The 26,585-nt window shown below is 42.6% G+C and overlaps 1 protein-coding gene across 1 annotated transcript in view; it reads left to right on the top strand.

The window, feature by feature from the left end:
- The window catches only part of cplx2a (complexin 2a), a 31,557-nt gene extending 7,477 nt beyond the window's left edge, over nucleotides 1-24,080 (top strand). Inside the window, exons 3-4 of the mRNA XM_071534041.1 lie at nucleotides 16,415-16,593; nucleotides 23,886-24,080. Coding sequence (XP_071390142.1) covers nucleotides 16,415-16,593; nucleotides 23,886-24,080 — 374 coding nt within the window. The remainder of the gene's footprint in view (nucleotides 1-16,414; nucleotides 16,594-23,885) is intronic.
- The last annotated feature ends 2,505 nt before the right edge of the window (nucleotides 24,081-26,585 follow it).

Here is a 26,585-nt window from a genome sequence, read left to right as displayed (position 1 = left end):
GAGTGATACATGTGTTTCTATTTAACAATATGTATGATTATGATGTTGTCAATGCATTGACACAAATCTCGCGGGAATCCCGGTTATCTCTGGGTTTGGTCCGTGTTGGCTCACTAGAACACAGTGACCTCTTTGCACAGAAATGTCTGTAGAAGTGCTGACAGTGTCCTGCATAACTAAACAGCCCCCTGTGGAAAAAGCAGATAATGAAACAAAGCAATTAGCCGAACAATCGATCAGCCGAGCCATCAATCAGTAGGTCAATACGTCAATATTAGTGAAATATTCTAAAGGATAAGGCTGGTGTTTTGTAATACATTGCTTACCGTCAACAAATCCTATGAAAATAACAAAATCAACAATGCGTTTGCTCTACTCCCGTTACTTTCTGACTTCCCACGTACCGTTTTTAGCCGTCAACCCGGAAGTCATTGGCTCCAATTGTAAGCTAAAAACCGTGAAATACAGCTCACAAAGACATAGTTTACATTTTAAAAATCGCTAACTGTTCCCACGAAAAATCAGGCTGTTGTAGTTATTACCAAATCGAATTCAAATGGGAACAAATTCTTCATTACGCCGGGGACTATTTTCTGTGCTAGGGAACTACTTTCCTGAGATGGAAAACATGTTTTACGGTCATCTTATTAAGTTGTTTGAGGAAAAAGTCGGCCGGCCCGGTGCATGGTGATGATGAAATATGCTGCCAGAGCAACAGCATGGCTCTGTGACGTGTTTTTAATAGTTTTTTTTAATACAATGGAGTTCTATGGCTGCCGGGACATGGCTGCATTGGGCACCGGCTACATGGATGAGACTTGTTGGCAAAACAAATTCATTGCTGATTTTGTTATTTTCATAGGATTTGTTGATGGTAAGCAATGATTTAAAAAAAAAAACAGCCTTATCCTTTAAATCAATCATGTTGTATTATGGTCCTCTCTTGCTTCAGACCTTGAGTTCGGACCGCCCCCCCCCCTTGAAAAAGAGTTTGAGAATTCACTTCTTGAACTGACTGGAGGGAAAGAGCTCCTACAACTGACCTGGGATCTGCAAAGAAAAGTGATGTAACCCTCTGAGGGAACAGAGGCAGTAAAAAAGTTACCAGACCTGGAGACTCAATAGCTTTATGTCTTTTTTCCACCGAGGTGATTACGCTTCGTTTATTTGTCTGTCTGCCTGTCTGTCAGCAGGATATCTTAAAAATTTACAAATGGATTTCCAGGGAACTTGGTGGACAGGGAGGCCTTGGGCCAAGGAACAATTGATTACATTTTGTGGAGATGTGGATCTGGGATTTCAGCCATTAGAGGATTATCGTTTTGTAGCCAAGCTATGAAACCAACAGAGATAGAGACTTGATTCCAAATCCTAAGTGTATGTTTGCAGGGTCAAGAAATCAACTTAAAATTCAAATGATAGGAATGATGTCTTTGGGTGTAACGGCAGGTTGGAGAATTATTCAGCATTGGTGGAGATTTGAGATCTGGACATGAATTCTCATTGGGGTTCTGGTCCAACAGGAATAAAACTATAACTCCAAGCCAGGTAGATATTGGAGGGTAGGAGAAAAAAAAAACGAAGCCATCCTGTTACCTCGGCATCGCTTTGCTGTTGTTTGGATGTGTGTTTTGCTTAACTTTTCCTGCGAGTGTTTTTGCTGAGTACGTTCGCTGATGCATGAGCGTGCGAGAGAGTCTCAGTGAAAGAGGGGATGCTGCCAGTGCATTAACTAATCCTCTGAGGCTTCTTTGGTTACAGATGCTTGAAAAAAAACCCAGAGCAGCGTCAGGCTGTGATGATGCAGCAGGACTCGCAGCCGCTGATCCGCAGAGTTTGGACGTTGCGGTTTTCCGCGGTAGCCATGTTGGCGCCGTAGTCTCGCTCCGTCGGCTGTTGCCAAGTAACGCGGGATTCTGTGTTGTCGTGTTGTCATGGCGACAGAAAAAAAGAACTTCCAGGTAGATAAAGCGACTGTAGCGCGGCCGGTTCAAAAGTATTTCAACAATTGGAAACGGGACTAAATGCAGCATTTCTGTTAGTATGCAATTACAATCATGTGCAAGTACATGAACTCAGCATTTCTATTGTGATGTTGATGCACTCACAGCATAAATCTTACTTCCATGTATACTTCCATGTTTCTCGAGCAATATGGCAGCATAACTCATTAAAATAAGAGCTGTTATTTGCGTCGCACTTTCCTTGAGTGCAGAAACCCGGCTCTACTCTTTCTAACAATAGCTCTGCTCTTAGCTGTTTCACTCCAAACGGCCCTGCTGGTGTACATCAAGCTCTTTATGGTACAGAAATAGGAATAAAGGTTTTTGGCTTTTCTGATGCAAAGTTTGACAGCGGAACTGGTTAAACTGGACGGCTTGGAAATGGGAGGTTGTTTGGCAGAATGAAATGTTCGGAATACGTTTAACATTGGATTCACACACATGACACATACGCACAAGATGCAGTCTATTCTGTCGTTTGAAGGGCGTGAGTTGTGCTATGAAGTCAATTCAAACGCCTGAGGATCAGATATAAAAAGTAAAAAGAAAGGCGTCCTGTACTTGTTTAACCTACACTACTACTCTCTTCAGTGAGCTGAGGGCAATACAGTGTAGGAGATAGACAGATAGTCACGCCTGTTCCACAATCCAAACTCTACCATGAAGCAAGAGATAAGATGAGCTTCCCTGAGGCGTCTTGCTGCAGAACCCCCTTTTTTTACCCTATTGCAAGTCAATGGACATGGATGGATTGCAAGGCAGTGCATGTATTACAATGTATTATATATTGTGTGCAAGCTGGCGCCTGGATTTAGCCCTGCAGGAAACAGCCTGGCCTAGATACACATTATACTGCATACACACACACACATGTTTGAGTTGTTGGAGCTGTCTTGGTGGAAGGTTGAGGTTGGTAGTGGACAATCAGTCTGGGATGTCATCTAGGTACAGTAGGGGTGGGACGATATATCGAAATTCAATATATCGCGATACAAAAATGTGACAATACGTATCGTGGGGCAGAGAAATTAATGAGTGATATCAGCTCCATGTTATTCTGCTGTAGTAATCACAAATGAGACTCTTGACCATCACAGTTTCACAAGCTCTCCATCCAAATGATATTATTGTCACTTTGTAATGACATTTTTAAATTGTTGGTTACATTCTAGCAAGACAATGCCATCGCTAGAAAGATTTGTGGCTCTGAAATAAACAGAATTCTGCACTGTCAGACATAGTATTTCTTTCATCCAATGAAAGAGACATACTATATAGCCATCTACAGCTCTGCTAGAAAGTGTTGTAGCGGTTTAGTATCTTGCGTGAGGATCGTTCTTGAGGGATGGACACCGGGGATCCAGCCTCTGACCTTCCAGTCGTGGGACGGGCTCTCTGTCCAACAGATCATCCCGCTGCATTAGAAGTCAGCGGGGAACAGAACACGGTGCCAGACTAAACTGTCTTTTGGAAAGCCAATTATGGCTAGCAATTTGCACTCGCCATTTTCTGTCCTGTGGAGCAGGAACTCATTTGAAATCAGTTGGGAATGCGTAATGGCTGGAATGGAAGAGCTCTGGGTCTATTTCCATGACTTGGCCCCGTTCGCTGTGTTGTGTACTCAAAATAGTTTTCTGTGCACTTTAGCGAGCGCACGATTTGGTCTTCACTTTTGCAGCGCCTACTGCGAAGGCCATTACATAACATTAAGACTGAAAGGATTTTTTTTAAATCCTTTTATCCCTAAATAACCACTATTTTCCACAGATTTTTGTTGCAGTTGGTAATTGCTGTCATGGTGTGGAAGTGTTCCCAATGTAACACTTAACATAGAAAGCATGGAAACCTCACTTTATTACCAAGTTAACTTGATGTTCTTGACCTACAGGTGCGCTAGTCAACCATTATCTCACCAAAGAGCCTTTCGTACTCAGTCCTATCTAGGGATCTAGTCTGCTTATTGCCGATAGGACTTCTAACTAATATTGCATTATGATCATTTTTAGATTAAGTAATTTTGAAGTTAAACTGTATGTTGTTTTTCTTGGGCTCCCTGGACCACAATTTGTGAGCCACCGCTGTAGCCCACATTCTCCACCTGGGATTCAACATGATTAAGTTTTGCTTCATCCTCCGAGTTCAAATTATTAAACCTAACCTGTACTCTTGTCATGTGGGGGCCATGAAACAGGCTGGCAAACCGCTTTGGCTCCCAACCCTTAGTTCAGGAACCACTGCAGTATGCTTGCGCATTGATTGCTTCCGCCCCAGAGTGCCTCCTCGCTGACTCAGCACTTCCCGACTCCTAAAAGTTTGTTAGTTTGACAGAATAGGGGGCTGTTAAGTGAGGCAGATATTAGGCTCCGAGGTATGGAGCTCAATCAAACCCTGAAGGCCTCAGGCAGCAGTCAGCCCAGGACTAGGAACAGCAGAAAAGGCAGAGAGACGGACAGCAAGTCAATGGTAGAACTTAATTAACATTTTTATAACATTTTTGTGGGGAGGGAAGTTAAAATTAACAAACAGAATTACATTGCAAAAATGTAGTCATGTTTAATTAACAAAGTGGGAGACAATCTGCAGTGGTTCTGCCTGGAATATAGTGGTTCTGGTTAATGATGATGCAGCAATTTATCATCAATAATTCATTTTCACATCAATTTTGAGACACTAGTACATTTACTGAAATCAAGCAAGACCATCGGCGAGTAGAGTGTCAGCCTTTACCAGCCTCTACACTGCATTTTACATTGTGTAGCACTGGGGCAATTTTGGCAGGAAATCTGCTGGATCGCTTTACGGCACAAAACAGGGAGAGGGCGCTGTTCTTCCAGAGCAAACGGAGCTAAAGCTTTCAGAGTTTCTGGCGATGAAAGATGGTGGAAGATGGAAAAATCGCTTCTAACATGTTTATCTTCTTCAGGAAAGCAAAAGAAACAGGAGGCAAGGGGGATTATGGGAAATGTGGTCTTAATTTTGAGAAGCAACACTATTGATTAATTTTGACGATGATATATTGAGGTTTAAAAATGCTTCACATAGCACCTTTAAAAAAGTCATGAATAATGAAGGCAGACACTGAATCAGGATGCAGATATGGATAAGAGCAGGTGACTGACTCGTCTATATCATGTCTGTCTGCTGACACAAGAGAGTGGTAAAATGTTTGTGCTCTCTGGATAAGACAATTTATGACTTGTCAGTACGGCTTATGTTTACAGTGCTGAATCGTTAAAATAGCTGACGACAGTGACCGGCCTAGTCCTGACTAAGGCTTAGTGACAGATGCAAAAGAATACAAAACGTGCTTCATTTTTAATCCCTTCAGTGTCTATACTGACAACGGAATTTTTTTCATTTTTGCAATACGGCGTGCTGCAACATGCAAAAGATACAGGACAGTAAAGAAAAAAAAATTAAAGTGCGCAAATGTTTTTTTTTTTTCAGCAGCCATTGTCTATATTCACATGCACACTAATTTCCCATCACAATTTGGGATAGTCAAGAATTCTGTGTATTATGTGGTGTATGTAAACGGCATCAAATTATGCAAATGATGCAAGATATGCTAATTCTAATCCTGTTTATTGCTATGTCTATGGATGCAGGAATATTGGACAGGAGGTATTAATGGTGAACTGAAACAGCCTATCCAGAATAAGACCTTAATTGGATATTAGCCAGTATCTGGAATACTGTGTGGATATAAACATAGGTGATAGGTTGCAAGGTAGTTCAGTAGTATGTTGATGACTGAGGAGTCTTTGTAAATCATGTTAAAGATGCATGATGGGTACTTTCACCTTTCCTCAAACCCGTTTGATCATATCTTGACGTGTCGACTTAATATCAACATCAAACACTATTTCCCGCTAATGAATGACATTTTCAGCAGCCATGATAGTATCGTTTGGATCAAGTGTAAAAAAAGCGGTGTGATCTGAGGTTAAATGAAACTAAAAGACACCTTGAGATGTTCCAGCCTCACCTCATCTCTTCAAAAACGCATATAATCACATTTAGCAACACTCTAATGTGATTGGCTGAGGGGGTTCAGCTCTGCATCGCTTCATTGGTGTGGAGGTTCACACACACACACACACACACACATATAGACACACCCGCACACACCTTCCCCCATCTCTTCCTCGCCTGTTCCCCCAGCAAATCAAATTCAATTCATCAAATTGACCTTGAGCTCCTCTTAGAGTGCAAAGTGTGTGTGTGTGTGTGTGTGTGTGTGTGTGTGTGTGTTTGACACAGTGTGTGAGAGTGCACGTCCAGATTCTATAAATAATGCATTCTACCATCTATCCCACAATGTCACGACTGGGGGGAGAGAGAGGGAGAGAAAGAGAGAGAGAAATGTAGAGCTATTTTTAAGAGAAGGCGGCTTTCTGTGACCTTCTAAGGAAAGTTTCCTTTTAAACATCTATAAATTTGCAGCATGTGCTTGACTGTATATGACACCGAAAGCAGAAATAATAACATGGCATTACATTAGTCATCTGGTAAACACACACTGCAAAAATGCCCATAATCAGCCTCAAAACCTCCTTTTGAGGCTGAAAAAGTGAAAAATTATTCCAGTGGCTTTGAGATGATTTCGCTTGTTTCCACTGCAGCTGCACTTTTTTTCTGAAATTTTCAAGAAACAAATCAGCGCTGGCTTCTCCCACATCTGTGAAATCACCCTACTATGTAGAAACTCTGCAATTATATGAAAACGGCCAAATCAAGATTTGAACCACTAGAGGGAGCAATACTCTGTCGATGTCAGCATGAATACAAACCTAATCGCGCACATTATTGACGGATTTTAAGCATGATCAGTGTCTTTCATTGTCGCATGGAGAAATGTATCAACTGTCAGCTTACTGTATATTATCCCTTTACCTCAGATTAGGCAAATACAAGCCCAGATCTATCAATTTGTAAATACAAGCTCCTATAGCTGAGGAATAGGAAATACTTATATAAAAGTACACATTAGCTCATATGAAATTCTTACATTGAAACCTCTCTCTCTCTCTCTTTCTCTCTCACTGTCTCACTGCCTTCTCTCTCTCTTTCAACTTCCTCTCTCTCTGTCTCACGCACATCTGCACCCATTTATACAGAAACACATGCATTACCACACACACACACACACACACACCCAGCAGACTGCAAAGACAATGGCTGAAACTCCAACATAAATCACTGTCCTCTATCTTGCTCTCCTTAAAGAGTGTGTGTGTGTGTGTGTGTGTGTGTGTGTGTGCACATGGTGCCTGTGTGCAAGTGCAAAAAAAAGAAACTGTATGCAGGTGCACATGCAGTTGTGTGTAGGTGTGTGTGTAGGTGTGTGTGTAGGAGTAGGGCACAGCGCTCTTTAGGTGGCTGTCTGATGTAGGTCAGTGTCAGTGGGGAATTGGACCTGCGACCTGTTCAGGTGAAGCTTGCTAACAAGGTTGAGGCTGCTGATGAAAGTCAACAGTCTGTCCTCTGCTCCCCTGTGGCCTCTAAAAAAAAAAAACGTACTCAGTTTTTAACTTTGGCACAGTTATTAAAGGTGCCATATATAAAATTTTAAACATCAATATATCATTGTTGAATTAATTGTGGTACCTTGGTACAATTACTGTAAACAAATGAGACCATAGTGGAGATGATTGGTAGCCTCTATCACACGCCAGCGGTATTGTTAGTGCTTGTTAGTGTTTCTCAAAATTACAGTTAGGCCGCATTTCCCATAAACCCCTTTGCTTCTTGTTGATGTTGCTACTTGTACCCCCTCAGTCGAGGGTTTTCTCTTTGTCTTTGCTGAAGAACATAAACATGTTGGAAGTGATTTTTCTCTCCTTCCACCATGTTTCATTGCCAGAAACTCTGAAAGCTTTAGCTCAGTTTGCTCTGGAAGAAGAAGAACAGCGCCCTCTTCCTGTTTTGTGCCGTAAAGCGATCCGGCAGATTTCCCGCCAAAATTGCCCCAGTGCTACACAATGTAAAATGCAGTGTAGAGGCTGGTAAAGGCTGACACTCTACTCGCCGATGGTCTTGCTTGATTACAGTAAATATACAAGTGTCTCAAAATTGATGTGGAAATGATTTATTGATGTTAAATTGCTGCATCATCATTAACCAGAGCCACTATATTCCAGGCAGAACCACTGCAGATTGTCTGCCGAGATAAACATGTTGGAAGTGATTTTCTCTCCTTCCACCATCTTTCATTACCAGAAACTCTGAAAGCTTTCGCTCTGTTTGCTCTGGAAGAACAGCGCCCTCTTCTTGTTTTGTGCCGTAAAGTGATCCATCAGCATTTCCCGCCAAAATCCGATTAACGAATAGACATGTTAACCTCAATCCCTCTTGCAATGTCATTGTCCGTAGTCATGAATTTTGGCTCATTTTTCAGGTGTTTAACTGGCAGGAGAAATTAGAGCTGTGCAGCTGTACTCTTCACCTTCCTTTCAACTGGGGAAAAAAAACAAACCGTATTTTCTCCACTGTGGGTCAAGAGTGCAAGCTTGTATTTATGAACTTCGGTCCCAGGGCGAGATCAAATTGACTTAATTTGAGTGCCGGCTTGACGCGGCGTGCGCACCCCTGCTCCACCTGAGGGAAATTTAAGTCGGCTCATAGCAGAACGGCCACCAATTAGCGAATAAAGAGGCAGCGGAACAACAGTGAGCAGACTTTCTTCTCCCTCTCTCTCTCTACCCATCCCCCCCCCCCCCCCCCCCCCCGTCACATTTTCCCTGCTGTGAAATCAGTGGTGTTGAGAAAATGGTTTCTGTCCTGAAGTCCAAATCCTAGTGCTTTTTTTCCTCATCTGCTTTCCCTCTAGACTTTGGGTTTAGAGAGGGATTTGGATTTGGAATGATTAGACAGACAAGTGCTGTTTTATCTGATGTGGAAACTGACTGCCAAAAACGTTGTCTTTCCCACTTTGGACTTTGGATTCAAAGGAGGATTTGGCTGAGAACTTTCGAAGGGAAAGGATTAGCAACACCTTTTATCAAACACTGAGACAATGCCCAAGAGTACAGTGAGATGAGAGCTAGTTACCTGAGATTGGAAGGAGGTTGTTTTCATCCCTATCTGTTTGTCTGATTAGCAAGATATTCCATAAAGTTACCAAGAGATTTGGATGGATTTGGTGGACAGATAGCTCTTGGCCCAAGGATCAGTTGATTAGATTTTGGTGGTGATCCGGGTGATCCAGATCTGGGATTTCCACCGTTTTTTAGCTATATCTCCTAGGTTGCGTTCATGTTCCTGGTGCGGAAGTCCGAGACATCCGGGACTTCCAAGTCAGCTGTTAAACAGCGTTGCATTCATGTGCCATTTTTTCAGAAAATCAAACCCGGAAGACAAACGCTGAACAAACATAAATTGTTATGGTTGGAGTTGGAGAATTGTCCAGCAGTGGAGGTGTTGGAGGTTTGCACTGATGATATAAAGGCTTTTATTAGCCTGTATACTGAACCATGTTAACGACAACAGCCTTTGACTGTAAGATATCTTGTTAATATTAACGTGGACAATGTTTCCAGAGACACTCAAGTCCAAAACACTCAAACACAGCCCAGCACAGCTCCTATGATACCCGAGAGTTTAATAAAATGATATCCGTCTGGAAGGCCGTTGCTATGCCTCTAGCAAATAGCTCAACCCAGCCAGAGTGGGGATCGTATCACAATATAACTCCGGCCTTTGTCTCCCAAGATCCTCTTTTTACGTCTGAACAAAGAGGATCTGAGTGTGCTAAGAGGATTTGGGGAAACCAGACCCAGTTTGGTTTGGTTTGGCCCGGTGCAGTCAAAAGAGATACTTTGCTGGAGTGCTTTTCTGGGCAGCGATAAGCAGAAATTTGAAAATAGGACTTAGATGGCTGTGAGTCATCGCTCCAGTCGGTCTGGTATTACAGGATACACTAATGCTCCCTTAATATTTGGGGTACTCAGGTTTATTAGCTGGCGCATGTAAACACCATGTCCCGTTTACAATAACCTGGATAAGCTCCTATCCCGGCTTTGAGAAACCTGGATAAGGTAGTTGGGATATTCTGATGTTATCCAGTGCATGTAAATGTAGCCAATGACTCAAAACCATACGAGCTCTTATGCACACGTATGCGCCCACGCATGTAGAGTATGCCTACACACATGCACAGGTGCACATGCACATGCACACACATATGAACACATAATGTAATGTGTTCATGCCATACACATGAGAGGAATCACTCAACCACACAGGAGGTCATGCATGCATACCTAAAATGCAAGCAAGCAATTATTCATACACACATGCGCAGATAGGGACGCATGCATGCGCTTGCTCTGTCTCTCTCTCTCTCTCTCTCTCTCTCTCTGTCTCTGTCTCTGTCTCTCCCTCTCTCTCTCTCTCTCTCTCTCTCTCTCTCTCACACACACACACACACCTGTAAGAGAGCGGAGAGAGTGAATCAGATGGATGGTCAGACAGATATTGCTGCGTCAGCCTTCTCAGCACCGGTCACCAAATGCTTGTACAGCAATACCTCTGTTTGTCTCTCTCTCTCTCAAGCTTTATCACTCTGGATTTATGTCTCTCTTTGTTCCTCTCTGCACATTTCTTTCGGCCTCTGACTCTTTCTCTCGGATCAATTCAATTACTTTACTGGCTTGAGTGTTCTATCAGTAACAATACTGCCAAAGCAGTGTTCAGAATGTAGCATTTTAAAGTGGTAATCCTCCAGTTCCTTGTTTTTCCTCGTCTCCATCTTTGGTCCTAAGCGTTCATTGCTGTGGTGTTTTGGCACTGCACTTCCCCAATCAAACAGTGTGTCCAGTAGCATCGCAAGCTAGACGAGTCTCGGAGTTGATCGCACGGCGAGAAACGCTTGTCCTCCCTCTCCCTGAGAGTGATTTCAGTTGGGGTGTTGCCCTTTTGCATTATTTAAATGTTCAAACCAACCAGAACAACAGTCATATGACGTGGGCACAGTGCGGTGCGGGAGTTCGGTGAGGGTGTTCCCTAAACCCTGTTCCCTCAGCCCTATGTTCCCTAAACCCTATGTTCCCTCAACCCTATGTTCCCTCAGCCCTGTGTTCCCTCAGCCCTGTGTTCCCTCAGCCCTGTGTTCCCTCAGCCCTATGTTCCCTCAACCCTATGTTCCCTCAACCCTATGTTCCCTCAGCCCTATGTTCCCTCAACCCTATGTTCCCCCAGCCCTATGTTCCCTCAACCCTATGTTCCCCCAGCCCTATGTTCCCTCAGCCCTATGTTCCCTAAACCCTATGTTCCCTCAGCCCTATGTTCCCTCAGCCCTATGTTCCCTCAGCCCTATGTTCCCTAAACCCTATGTTCCCTCAACCCTATGTTCCCTCAGCCCTATGTTCCCTAAATCCTATGTTCCCTCAGCCCTATGTTCCCTCAGCCCTATGTTCCCTCAGCCCTATGTTCCCTCAGCCCTATGTTCCCTCAACCCTATGTTCCCTCAGCCCTATGTTCCCTAAACCCTATGTTCCCTCAGCCCTATGTTCCCTCAGCCCTATGTTCCCTCAGCCCTATGTTCCCTCAACCCTATGTTCCCTCAGCCCTATTTTCCTCAGATCAGTACCTCCGCCAATGAGGTAATGTTTTCGCCCCTTTTGCCCCCTAACCCTAACCCTAACCCTCTGATGCTGAGGGAACATGGGGCTGAGGGAACATAGGGCCTAATTTGGATGGGGCAAAAAATTCATGAGGGAACATAGGGATGAGGGAACATGGGGATGACCCCGTGCGGCGCTAGGTTAGCTGGTAGACAATGTTTAGCTTAGCACATGGCAACAATATTTACCTCTACCTTTTTTATATGTGACATGAACTTCATCCACAGTGATTCCAGTCAGATTTTCTTGATACAATGTAGATGAGCGCATGACATGATCCGCTATTTATCATTCAGCAACCAAGATTCCAGGCTACTGAAAACAATCTGGCAACGTCCACGGATGATGAAGTTGTTTTGCACATTTGCGGATCCGGCCCTCCATGAGTGCAACCGATGGAGACACCGCGGAGCTAGCTGATTTTTTACGTTTCTGCTGCCAAAACTGTGAACTGTCTCAGCACTGTGACGTCTTCTTCCTCGGATTTTCTGTCGATGCAGTTTGAGTTTCTCTCTTCTTTGTCTGTTCAGCCATGGTGGCTATCACTGCTCATGCTAACTACCCACTTCTTCTTCTGTTTATTCCAAACAAATGCATCACTTCCTTCCAATTGAGGAGCAAAACGGACATTTATTCATGTGAAAGTGTTGCAGATTATTGCGTTAAAAACCCAACAAGCAACAGTTTATACATTCAAGCAAGACTTTTTATTGGCTTTCTCCAGTTTTCCCGACTTTGTGTCTTCTCTTTTCTACCCTTCTTTTTCTCCTTCACTCATCCCTTGCTACTGTATCTTCCCTTCCCCTCTTCCCTCTCTCATGTCTCTCTTTATCCCTCTGCATTTTGCTGCAGTTCGTTTTTTTTTTATGCTGATGAGTCAAAATACAAACCAGGGGCAGCTGCAGGCTCAAGGAATCCTTTCTTTCTTTCTTTCTTTGTCATCCCTCTCCTCATCGGCTCTGCTGCCTTTTCTGTCTTTCTCTTTCCTTTCTCTCTCAATCAATCCTCCACCTCTCCACCTTTTATCCTGCCACTCATCACTCTTTCCTGTCCCCTCCTCCTTGCTCCCTCCATCTTTTCCTCCCCTCCACTCTCTCATCCACGATTCTCTCTCTCTCTCTCTCTCTCCATCCCAGGCCTGCAGTAAAGGTCAGCCAGCTGTTTTCTCTCTCCCTCTCTCCGCTTTTGTCACTCATTTCTGTCTCTCTCCATCCCTTCCCATCCTCATCTGTGCCTCTCTCTCCACATCCCTGCCACTCATCACTCTTTCCTATCCCCTCCTCCTTGCTCCCTCCATCTTTTCCTCCCCTCCACTCCCTCCATCCATGCATCTCTTCTCCTCCACATTCCATCCTTTCTCTCCCTCCCTCCCTCTCCCTCCAATTCTCCATTTTTCTTTTTACTCTCTCTCTCTCTCTCTCTCCATCCCTGGTCCTGCAGCGGGTGCTGGGTAATCCCACTAACTGGAACAGCTCAGCTAATTGGACTCAATGGTTTCTGACAGATCCCCCCCCCCCCCCCCCCCCCCCCCCCCTCTCTCTCTCTCACTCTCTCTCTCCTCTCCCTCTTTCCCCCTGTTTTTCTAAATCTCTCTTTCGCTCACAATATTCAGCAGCATTTTCGGCATTTCCCTATCTCTCCCCTCCTTCCTTTTATTCCTCCTCCTTCATCTTCATCTTTATCTCCCCCACTCTTTCCACAAATCCTTCTGACCACTCCCCGCCTTCCCCCCTCTTTTTCCCTCTTCTCTCTTTTCCGTGGATGCTTTATGACAGGTTTCTTTCTTTTCTCTCATTCTTCCTTTCAACGCTCAGCAGTTTTCTGCCTTGGCATCATCAGGCAAACGAACTCATGGATGTGTTTTTGTTTTTTGGGCTTGCGTAAGCCTTATTCCAAGGCTTTATGCTTTGTGGTAAAATAAACAACACTGTTATTCATATACACTGAGTCTAAGAGCTTTACTTCTTGCTTTTCCTTGCATCTCTCACTCTCTTTTCTTCTTTCTTCTTTCTTCTGTTCGTCTCACCCTAAGAGACCTATTTGATATCTGAGAATTCAATTCAGCTTCACCCACGGACCCTTACTTAATAAGATTTTGTTCTAAGAACCCACTTGTGAGAAGATTTTCGCTGTTAGATATGACTTGGTGCAGAATTACATAGCGGTCTATACTGTAGTTGGGGAGGTACGGTGAAACCTATGACCAAAGTACTCATCCTTTTATATTCTACACCAGTGGTTCTCAACGTGGGGTCCAAGGACCACCAGGGGTCCTTGAGTGGGTTCCAGGGGGTCCCCAGCAAATTGATGAATTGTTAAAATTCACCATTATTTCATTTACAAGAAGTTAACACAATTAGAAAATGTAGAAGAATGACTGTTTTGATCATAGTTTCACTGTTATCTCTGTACCTACAGTACAGATATTCAGATATGAGATTCTCAGATTTGGGTCTTAGAAACCAAATCTCATCAAATGGGGGTTGATGGCTAAATTTGGGGTCCTTGATATGAAAAAGGTTGAGAATCACTGTTCTACACCATTAATTGATTTTTAAATGCCAGGACACAGTGGCACAATGCATCATCCCTCCAAGTTTTTGTCATAATTTGACCAGTGGTGTCTGAGATCTAACATTTGAGTTTAAAATTTTGACCTTTAGTCATCGTGCGCTCATCAGGCCAATCTGTAATTTTTAAAAAAGCGAGAGCACAGTGACAAAGATTCTTACAAATTTTGTCAACATTGGACCAGTGGTGTCTGAAATATCACATTTGAGTTTAAATTTTTGACCATTAATTATAGCCCCCCCACCAGGCCAATCGGTGTATTTTTTAAACACTGGCATTGAGTGACAAAATGCATCTTCCCTCCAAGTTTCGTCAACATCAGACCAGTGGTGTCTGAGATATCACATTTGACAGACAGACGGACACACCCTGATTTCATTCCAAGGGGGACAATTAAGCTATTCCTCGTTTTTCTTGCGGACCACCTGGAACCCTCTTAAGGACCCCTGGTGGTCCCTGGACCCCAGTTTGGGAACCACCGCTTTATTGGCATGGATGAAAAGAGCAGCAGTGGGCCATTTCAATTCCAAACCATGCTGATGCTTTACAGGAAGTGGAGGGGAAATTGGGAAACCAATATGGAGCAGCAATCAGCCTGTCAACAGGGTGGAGGCAGCCTCTGCAACTGTGTTTAACATCAGTGACAGAGTAAGGTCTAGCACTGCTTTGACTAGTGCAGAGCCATCAGCGGAAGGCCACAGGAATATGATGAATATTAGATTGAACTACTAAAGCACCTACATATGATTCAATAAAAATAATCGAAAATAGATTTGATTACATTAGTAACTTTAACGATCCCTGTAGGGAAATTGGGCAGTTGGAGCAGCAAGTAGAAGTAGGGTACAGCAAAGAAAAGTAGGGTATACACTATACAGTAAATAAGAAGAGAGCAAATTATGGTTATATAAACATACGGAACTGACAATTTCAACACTTGGACATATTATGGATGAAAATGCATGCATGACTAAAAATGTGCAAAAAAGTGTGCATTCCACATAGCAACAGTAGCAGCAGAGACAGAAAGACAATGTGATATACAGTATGTGCATGATGAAACGGGTGGTGAGAAAAATACCAATATATATGCAACATGTAACAAGAGGAATGTAAGAGTATGAGAAAGACAATATGTTAAGCATTACAGCATACAAGATGTTGCAATAATGTGCTGCTACTACTGCTGCTACTACTACTACTGCTACTGCTACTATACTGCTACTGCTACTACTGCTACTTCTACTACTGCTACTGCTACTACTACTACTAATACTACTACTGCTACGGTTACTACTACTGCTACTACTGCTACTATACTGCTACTACTACTACTACTGCTGCTACTACTGCTACTACTACTACTACTACTGCTACTACTACTACTGCTACTGCTACTATTGCTACTGCTACTACTACTGCTACTGCTACTACTACTGCTACTGCTACTACTGCTACTACTACTGCTACTGCTACTGCTACTACTACTGCTGCTACTACTGCTAAGTACTACTACTACTACTACTGCTGCTAATTCTACTGCTACTACTACAACTACTACTACTACAATTACTACAACAACTACTACTACTACTACTGCTGCTACTACAACAACTACTACTACTACTACTACCACAGCTACTACTACTACTGCTACTACAACTACTACTACTGCAACTACTACTACTACTGCTAACCATAAAATAACTTTAGTCTGGTTTTCAGTGGAGAGTTTTAGTGTCCCTTGATAGTCTAAATGCTGTTTCAGAGGCTTTTCCACCCTGACAAGAAACACATTCTGGGGTAAACACTGAATACTTGTAATTACTTTGGCATGAATACAGTCAAACTTACTTACTTATTGGCGGTATCAGCATCGGCTTACAAAAAACAACATCAGTCGAACCCTGCTCTGCAAGCAATTCTGTAGGTTATACATGTACATAGTTCCACTTGTACATCTGTCTTTTTCTTTCTGAAACCCTTACGGCCACACCTGAGGTCTGTCTATCCAGCTGACTCTCTCATCAGTCCTAGGGGTCCGTTTGCCTGCTCGTCTCTCTATGTCTGTCTGTCTTCCATCCTCTCACTGTCCTACAGACCCATCTGATAACTTCTCAATCCTAGAAGCCCACTGGAGCTGTCAAGTTGTCTTACATCTCTCTCTCTTCTCCCTCTCTCTCTCTCTCTTTCTATCCCTCTCTCCCTCCCCAGGAGGTCCTCCTGATGTGGGCAAGATGCTGGGTGGGGAGGAGAAGGAGGAGGACCCAGATGCAGCCAAGAAAGAGGAGGAAAGACAGGAGGCGCTGAGGCAGCAGGAGGAGGAGAGGAAGGCCAAATACGCCAAAATGGAGGCTGAGAGGGAAACAATGAGGCAAGGCATCAGGGATAAGGTAATGACAGGCAATACACTAACTAACTAACTAACTAACTGGGAAACAGTTAATCAAGAACAAGGAGTGATGTAGTGGTAAATATATAGGAGGGCAAACTATGACCAGTCAGTGATTCAAACAACTAGCAATATGAAACAAAATCAATCACATTTTCAGAAAAGTAATTCATGCTTTTTCCCCTCAAAGGTCTCTATGGTCATATTATTACATCAGTTTTATACTATTTAATTGATTTAAGAACTGAGGTGATAAAGATTTATGTCAACCTAAAAAAGTGAGTCATGCTGTTCCTGCCAATAAAAAGGTGAGTAAGGTTTACCCTCCACTACATCTCTACCGGTAAGTCAAAAACTAGATATAGGCTGATACTAACAAACTAACAAACAAAACAACGAGCTAATGAACTGACTGACTGACCCACAAAACTAGCTAAATAATAAATACTTGTCTCACTCATTACAGTATTCAATCCCCTTGACATTCTGCACATTTTCCTGTGCTACAAAAGTAGTTTAAAATCATTTTTATTTTGGAGTAGAAATTCAAACAGATTGGAAGAGTGGAATTTTATATGTTCACATAAATTTCTTGAATTTCGATTTCACTTTGTGTAGATTTTAACCCGGAAAATACCAAATAAATGTATTTTGAACTAATTTTGTAGCATAATAAAATGTGAAAATGTCAAGGGTGTTTGAATACTTAATAAATAAATAAATTTACGGATGGAGTGAGTGATAATAATAAACACATGGACCAACAAAGAAAGTAGAGAACAAATGAATAGACATGGGCAAACAAATGGAAGGTAGAACTAAACTAAAACTAAAACTCCAGTGTCAGGTACCATAGACTTACCAGCAAAGGAGTTTTCGTTAACGCTGATGCCCTCGTCAGTACGATCTTGTCAAATCCATGTGACAAGTTTTCACATGATGATTTTGGCTGCCGCGCTCTCTTTAGACGACAGGACGGCTTCAAAAAGCTTCGCTTCTTCTTGGCTGCTCAACAGCAAAACTCCTTTCATAACAGACCTGCTTTGGAAATAGACTTTATTACGACACACACTATTTTTGTTTCTTTGGTCCTTAATCCTGAGAGGATAAAATAGGACGGTGAAGAACAGTAAAGAGCTGTTCACAGCTGAGACAATAGAGAGCAATGGACAAACAAAATGAGGAGTCGTGATTATGAATTGATTTTATATTTTAGACAGAAATAAGAATCCCCTTATAGACAGCAATGGATGGAAGGCTGGTTCAAAGAAAGGGGTGATGCATATAACAAAACAGAAACACATTTTGATTGGAAACCATAAGTTCTACTTAAAAAAATGACAACTGCCATGATGTCATGTATGTATATGTATATGATGTCATTATGGATATTAAGTTTGAATATATATAGATGTGCAATGTACAGTATAATATGTCATGAAGCTGTTGTCCAGGCATTATGAATGTGTTATGAGTTGCTCTCTAAAACATGAAATTATTATATTTGCTGGATATGGCACACTGTATCCAGGGCTATGATAATTTTGCAATTTGCATTTGTTTTTATATGGATTTTATTTTGTAATTGGAGTTTTCAGTTTCAGTTTTGGAAACAGCAATTATAGTTTTGGTTTTGTGTGAGGTTTTTCATACACTCTGTTTTTTTATTTTTTTTATTTCAGTGTACTAAAATGTTTTTTTCATGCTTATTTTTAGTCTTAGCTTTAGTTTGGTTGACTGTAATAACCTTGATTGTATCCCACTCCTATTCTATAATTCAGTTCAGTAGTGCACCTCAGGTGACAGTACTGAAGCAGGGTTGCTACAGTGGCAATGGTTGCTATGTAACCACTTCACTGCAGAGACGGAGTGAAAGATAGGGAGTTTGTGGGCGGGGTGGGTCGAGGGGGAATACTGTGAACTGGCAAGATGAAAAGCGTCCCTCCTCCCCTCGCTCCTCAACTCGTCTATTCCTCGAAAGTTCCCCCAGAGGAGCCTAAGAACTCCCAAAGTGCTCGTTATCAAAAGGTTTCTGTCAGTTTCCTCCACACCTTTCTCCCATCATGCCAGAAACCGCAAGAAAATGTCCATCTTAGAAAGTTATGTAGTCTCATATTCACTCTTACAATGATATGTTTCTTAAGACAGTTGGAAAATTGGGGAGTGATAATTCCCTTTATTTCCAATGCAGTTTCACTTCATTAATTTTCCAGGAATTCTTTAGAAACAAGTGCCAATATCTTGAAACAAGGCAGAATGAGGCAGATCACTGCACCAGTATCAAGAAAATTACACTTGATTCAAGAAAATTCTTGAAACAAATTGATCTGCATTGGAAACAATCAGTAGGTTCCATCAGTAGGTGAAAGGTAAAGAAGCGCTTAGATGAGCTCATTACTGGCTAAAATCAACAACAGCTTTCAACGTCTGTGTGCTTTTTGTTGTCTGCCTTTTTCAAACTGATATTTTTTGACATCAGCTGTCACAGTGTGAACAACGACAAGCCGCAACCAAGATATCTTGAGGAACAATATTCTATTTTTGACATATCCCAAAATATTTCCCTGTTGAAAGACAGAAGCACAAAGAAAGAGAGAGGAGAGGGAGAGAGAGAGAGAGAGAGAGAGAGAGAGAGAGAGAGAGAGATGAGAAAGGTGGAGGGTTAGCAGCTGCTCAAAACATGTCAACAGGAAAAGGCTCTGCGGTTCAAAGGGATGGATTAATTAGCAGTTATCACACACACACACACACACACACACACCAAACTGACTTAAGTCCCTACAGTATGACGCCATTGCTAGAGTCCTCACATAGCCTGTACCATATTATGCTATGATCTGATACATGATATTGTATTAACTCATTCTTTCTCGGGAGACCATATTCTTATTCAGAATTGCAGGCAAAGTAGGTGGGGTTTTTAACGAGGGGTGATGGGTATTCTGTTTGCTGCAGTGAAAATCTGAAAAAGCAATAACCTTCTCATATTACCCCTTATTAAATTTGAACAAATCACCTACGGAACATACTACAGAGGCACTTTGGAGACACTACAGCATCTATTTTGCATGTTAAGTCTGATAGTGGTGTGAAATATAATAATAACATGCGTATACTAACAGCAGAAAATAATTTTCAATCACTAGGGGGCAACGTATTATGGTTTTCATAATAAGCAACAGGTACACGGTCACATGGCAATCTATATTAAAACCATGGACTACATGCTGTAAATATTTTCCATTCTATTCAGCATAACTTACCCATGGACTGGACTACATTACACTGCTGGACGCACTATAATTTCCTCTGCAGCTGCAATCATAAAGTATTGTATTGGATGTACACTGATGTTGAATGTGTTCATGGATGAAATCACACACACAAAAATTCACAATGTAGTTAAACGGTTTGATACGTTTTTTGCAATGTGTGTTGAGTGGCAAACCAGGAGCAACAGCCAGACAATGGGCTCAAAATCATGAACAGAGCCACAGTGAACCTGAGAAACCACTACCTGCAGGGCCACTTCATCACTGGGGACAGCTTCCCAAGTTTAAACTGGGTGACTTGATTGAAGGGAGGTACTATCCAATCCAAGTGCTGCACCCGATTTGCACTTGGACCTGGACACACCTGTGGCCCATCACTTAATTAGTGCAGCCTTAAATCACCCAGCTTGCTGACAGAGTGGTTGGTTACTTGGGGAACGAGAGCCAAGCAGACAACAGCTATAACACCTGCCAAGTGACTGGTAAGGGATTGCTGATCAAGTGAGTTAGTCCTGTTGAAACTCAGATTGAACCTTTTGTGTCTTTGGGATGCTGCTCGACCTCCTGGTGTTTTGTGGCTCACCTCGTCTTGCTCTCTACAAAGAAAGAACAAGTCCAACAACCAGGGTTGGTGGGGGACAAGCCAGGCCCCCACAACTATAATATGTAAAGGCTCATCGCTCTGTCTCTGCTCTCCTGTGCAGGCAGACACTGGAGCGCCCCTACCTTGAGAAGGGGAGCGATGCCAAGCTACAAACGTTTAGTTTAGTTTTACCCCATCCCCTGACTTCCCTACAACCTTTATTAATTAAAGACACTTTCTGTTTTCCCCCGGTTCCCCAAGCCCTATTTTATTGTGAATCTTGCCTCTTAAGTCCCCTGAGTTGCCATATTTGGTAGAGAATGCGGGCGTCCTGAATCCTTCACAGAAGATTCACAAAAAAGCACAAACCTGAGAGGTAAACACTCTATGCCATGGAGAACACACTAACCCAACTGATACAGACCCAAACTCAGCAAGCCCAGAGCATCATAGCCCTGCAAAGTGCTGTGGCCCAGTTCAACCAACATGTGGAAAAGCCTAAGAAGCCTACAGAACCAAACAGAGTGCTGAAGATGACGTGAAGCCATGTGTCAGAGTATTTGACTGCTGGCCTAAGGCAGACTGTGCAACCATCCTGGCCCCTTTTTTGACAGCCTGTTGGGACCTTGCCCCTGCAGATTTCAACAATTATGAAGCACTGAAAACTGCCCTTGGGAAGAAGGACCTGGAGGTGCAGGCTCAACTTCCAGCCTCGCAGGTAATGCAGCCCAGGCCATCCCTCCGATGCTGGCCCTTGGCAAACCTAGACCTTCACAAATGTTTCACCTGCGGCCAGGAGGGTCATCTGGCCTAGAATTGTCCTGTCCATGAGGAGTTAATGCCAACAGCCAGTCCGAGTGATTCGCTCCAGAAGGTCGACCGTTACCTCACCACCTGCTGGGTCTATGAGCTCCAAGCTTTCTCTAAGGCTTTCTCTGAATTCCTCATCAGAGGAGGGGGAAAGGACCAAACCAGAGTGGTTTGGGACTGTCCAATTAAAAGACCTCAACCTGGAGCAACCCAGACATAATGGTTGTGGAGGGAATTGCCATGAGGGAGTGAATAATGTTATCTATCTACACTTTGTGGTAAAAAAAAATGGCCTCTTGTACAGGGTGATTAGGATGGATGAATTTGTTGTGGAGCAACTGTTGGTCCTGAAATGCTGTGTGTCCAAAGTCTTGTATCTAGCCCATTCACACCTGTTAGGGGCCCATTTGGGAGTGGAGAAGACCTATGACAGGATCCTCGGCTGCCTCTGCTGGCCAGGAGTGCAGAGGGCCATCCAGGATTACTGCAAAAGTTGCCTAGGGTGCCAGAGAGCAGCCCCAAAGGTACATTGCCCAAACCCATTGATCCCTTTTCCCATAGTTGGCCCAAAGTCAGAATAAAGTAGGGCACACCGAAATATCTTAGTTATCATGGATTATGCCACCTGCTGAAGCTGTGCCATTATGCACTGCTAATGCCAAGGCAGTTGCCAGAGAAATGTTTCTCCTCTTCAGCAGTGCTGGCACTGCAAAGTTGGTAATGAGATAGATGTGTCAGTTGCTGAAAGACAGCCAGATAAAAACATCATTGTACCATCAACAGATGGAAGGCCTTGTAGAGCACTTTAACAAAACCCTCAAAGAAATGCAAGGAAATATAATTGATGTTGATGGGAAGATCTGAGACCAATGAATACCTTTGATCTTGTTCTCCATTGGAGAAGTTCCTCAGGCATTCACAGGGTTTTCTCCCTTCAAACTGAAGTATGGGCAGAGACCCCGGAGCATGCTGGACCGGGCAAAGGAGGCATGGTAGCAACAGCCATCTCCCCACTGCTTCCTAATTGAGTATGCTGACCAGATGCAAGGGCGGACGGCCCAAATCTGGCGACCTAGGGGCTCAAGTTTGTGAGTTTCAACCTGGTGAGTTGGTCCTTGTCCTAGTCCCTACAACAGAGTGCAAATTCTTGGCCAAATGGCAATTATGAGACCTTATGAGGTTGTAAAGCGGGTAAGTGAGGTCAGCTATAAGGTGAGGGAGCCTGGTCAAAGAAAGTCCTGTCAGATTTATCAGGTGAATCTCTTAAACAAATGGCATGCACCTAACTGTGTTACCAGCCCCTTTGACGACTGAAACTACCGTGGCTAAACCCCCTCTGGTTCCTTTGAGCCCTTCCTCTGCCCTGGTCCACTGACAAAAGGACCAGGATGTCCTTTTCAACACTAGACTGTCCCGCTACCAAGCCCTCCCTGTGGGGTCCATGGTGCACTAGCCACCTTTCAAAGGATGATGGACCAAATAATCTGACCTCACTGTCAGTACGCTGTGACTGACTTGGTGATATCCTAATTCATAGCTGATTGGACCACTCATCTAAACCACCTGAGAGCTGTACTAGGAGCACTACAGCAAGCTGGTTTGATGGCCAACCCCAAGAAAGGCTGGTTGAGTGTGGATGAGTACCTTGGCTACACCACTGGGAGGGCCAGTGATAGACCTCAACTCTGGAAAGTGGAAGCCATCACCACCTGGCCCAAACCAGTTTATTTGGGCTTGCCTTCTACTATCAGTACTTTATCTCTCATTTTGCCACCATTGCAGCTTCCCTAAAAATGACCAAAAAACAGCACCCACATCATGTTATTTGGAGTACAGAGGCAGAGGAGGCTTTCTGCATCCATAACTAGGCTTTGCACAGAACCTGTCCTCAGCACCCCCAACTACATGCCTCAGAGACCAGGATTGCAGCAGTGTGGTCCCAGATTCAAGGTGGGGAAGACCATCCAGTAAGTCCCCTGGGTTGCCACAGTTGACATATGGAAATGGAGTGAAGTTCCAACCCAGAAGTGAGGGGAAGACAAGGGGTTCCCACCATTGCCACTATTGTTAAGAAGTTTACTTTACCTCGTCTCTGTCTGTCATCACCTGTTTTGACTTTCAATTAAATGTATAACATCAAACAAGTGTGTCGCAACATGTTCTGTTTCTGTCAAACTGCATGACCATAATTGAGGGTTACAAAATGCCAGGCCAGCAAATAATTTGCATAGTTGTGATGTCCAATAGATCAAGTTATAGAATAAGCTAGAATTAACACCTGAGTCCATTTTTGAAAATGCCCAAAAGTCATTGTGCACGCAAATACAGAAAGCAGCCTGCGAAAATGTACGCTAATGTCACAACTTGTGACCGGCTTGCTAGCCATAGTTAGCCAGCATTGAAGTGATTTTTATGTGATGTTGCATTTATTGACAGCTTCAACAAGAAATGACAGAAAAATGTTCAACACTGGCATTGATGTGGACTCTTGTAATTATGCTTCCCTTGTTTCCCTTTGCGTCCTCTCTCCTCCTTTTCTATTTATGGGGGCTCCTAAATGTGAAACTCTATAGGAAAAACTTTGAGAACAACAATGTTATCATCTTTTTTGTTCTGTTTGACCTCCAGTATGGCATCAAAAAGCGTGAGGTGGCGGAAGCAGAGGCAGCAGCCGCCATGGAGGAGCCATCAGAGGGCAGCTTGACTCGACCTAAGAAGGCTGTGCCTGCCGGCTGTGGTGACGAAGAGGAAGAGGAGGAAAGCATCATGGACACAGTGATGAAGTACCTGCCCGGTCCGCTGCAAGACATGCTGAAGAAGTAGGCTAGCTAGCTGGCTAATGCTAACATTATCTAGCTTAGCTAACATAGGCTGCATTCACAATGTTGGCTTAAATCAGACTTTTTTCCCCCCATATGACAGATGTGGACTTTTCTTTGCTTTCTAAGCACATAAAATGAAGTTTATCTTGTTTGGTCTTTTTGTGTTCAGACAAATAAAAGATAAGATCTGCATCAAATGGGCGGGAAAACAAATGAGATGTGAAGCAGCAGTGTGAATTGCAGCCATAGGCTAAGCTAGGCTAACCCCACGGCCAGGTGAACGTTAGCTTGGCTGATGTTAATGTTAGCTAGGTTACGCTAATGAAGCTAACCAGCGAGCAGAGGGGCTAACGACACAATGTGAGATGGTTTATCCTTCTAGTCTGAGAAGTTTTAGATTAACTCCTTTTTCTCTCCTCTCTGCGATGGCTGCAGAGACGTCTTGCAGCACCGAAAAAAAATTATCTCGTCCACCACGCTTTTCACTCAATTTCTTTGTAAATAAATCAATGAATAAATACATAAATAAGCCTCAAGTTGGGCAAACAATCATATAATAATAATAATGAAATAATCATACTAACTGTGTGTCTGTCTCTAAAATAGAAAATAATGTGATAACTCGATAAGCCATATTTTAAAAAGGAAATCTGAAGACTCTTATTGTGTGCTACTAGAGCTATACTGTTCTGTTTTGTTGTTCATCCACGTCTGGAATTTATGTAAAACTTTTTGCACACAGTGTTAACACACTCTCTCTGTCAAACCTTATGTGTAACCCCCCCCCCCCCCACAGCTCCCCCTGCTCAACATCAAAGTCCAACAACATACATGTGGTGTAGTGTTTAAAAAAAAATAATTTTCTATTCCCCTGTTCAGTGTGTCCAACCCCCTTCTTACGTCTTGCATGCCATTTGTCTGGTCAAGTTTGTTGTGTGACTATGTAAAAATTTTCTCCTCTTCTTTATCACGCAAAAATATTAAGGCAATAACTCTTAATTTTGAATGTGGTTTCACTATCATGTCGATATAATAATAGTTAATAACAATAATGACGATGTGTATGCATTCAGGAATTTTCATTTACAGGTTTGCAGGGTTTAATTTTTTGTCGTCGTTTTTTTTTTATTTTGATGAAGAATGACCGAGTAGCAGTTCAAATACAACAGCCAAAACGTTTAGCTTTCAGCCATAAAACTGGAATTCAACAATATATACTATCACCTTCAGGATCTACTACTAGGGAGAAAATATGAATAAATACAAATATGTAATCATCATTTTGAAGCTGTTATGGAAGCAGTATTGACTTGAAAGAGGACGAAAGATCTGGGTTTTGCATCATTTGAAGTTGTGTGAAAGAGAGAAATCTGCCCCCCCTCTGATGTGAATACTGCAATTTGGCGACTGATTAATGATTTACTTATTCAGCAAAAACACAACTGTTTCAAAAGAAGATGTAAAACGATGCTCGATTCAGTTCTACTCATCGTTGGTTTAGATGTGAGAATGAGCCGCTGGTTTAGTGGCGTGGAATGCCATGAGCAATAAAGGATTATCATGTATGTTTCTGCCTGAGATTCAATAAAAACTTTAAAACTTGTTCACAGACATAAAACTGTGTTATCTTCTCTTCTCGGTGATGATTGGTAAGATTGGCTTCAGAAAGTTTAGAGAGATTACTTTGAGAAAAAAAAAAAGGGCAGGTGAAGAGCAGCCAGAGAGAGAGATGTAAAGTTTTGTTTTTTTTTAATCCATTGTCAGTACTCCTATTTAATTGAATTACTTGAATATTCTCAGCCATAAAAGATTTGTTTGGTTTGTACTAATTCTCTCATAACCTTGGCGTTCAAGATGGGATTAAGGAAATCTCACTCTACAGATATGTTGTCTTATTTATGAGATGATGTTTGAAAAGCAAAAGATGGGATGGCTTCTTTGGAAGGTAGAAGGGTGGAATAAATATGGGGGAATGGTTTTATTAGATTTCTTAAAAAGCTGCGATATGGATTGCAATATGGAGTCCCTAAAGGCAGCGTCATTGGTCCACTTTTCTTTTTGCTATATGTTAATGATTTGAAAGTTAAGTTCACCTGACTTTTTGTTTTATGCCTCACTGATGTCACACAGACAAAAATATGAGAGAAAACACTATGTTCTTATATTTTTACAGTCAGTGGATTAGCAGCTTAGTGGCAATGAGTTATCTTTTTACTTAGGGAAATAGAGTGGACTCATTTTGGAACCAAGATTAAACTTAAGTGTTCCCTTAAAATAATGTTTGGTGACACCTTGATAACGCCAATATCTGCTAACAATTTATTGTGTCGGTAATAGAAATATCTGTTTAAAGTATGCCACAGACATAGTTGACACAGACTACTTGACAAGATCAATCAGGGCATTTTTTCATCAAAAGTCTCCAATTTGTTGGACTCTGGAGCCTCTGGATTTCTTTTTTTGCAAGAAACGTTGACCAGATAAAACTGTGTCATATGTAAGATTG

The sequence above is a fragment of the Centroberyx affinis genome, unplaced genomic scaffold (genome assembly GCF_046629955.1).
Source record: "Centroberyx affinis isolate AG114_WGS23_722 - 3 ecotype Tasmania unplaced genomic scaffold, CSIRO-AGI_Caff_v1 ptg002479l_1, whole genome shotgun sequence".
NCBI lineage: Eukaryota > Metazoa > Chordata > Actinopteri > Beryciformes > Berycidae > Centroberyx > Centroberyx affinis.
Note: the sequence above shows the minus strand (reverse complement) of the source record. Positions and strands in the feature narration are given on the sequence as shown.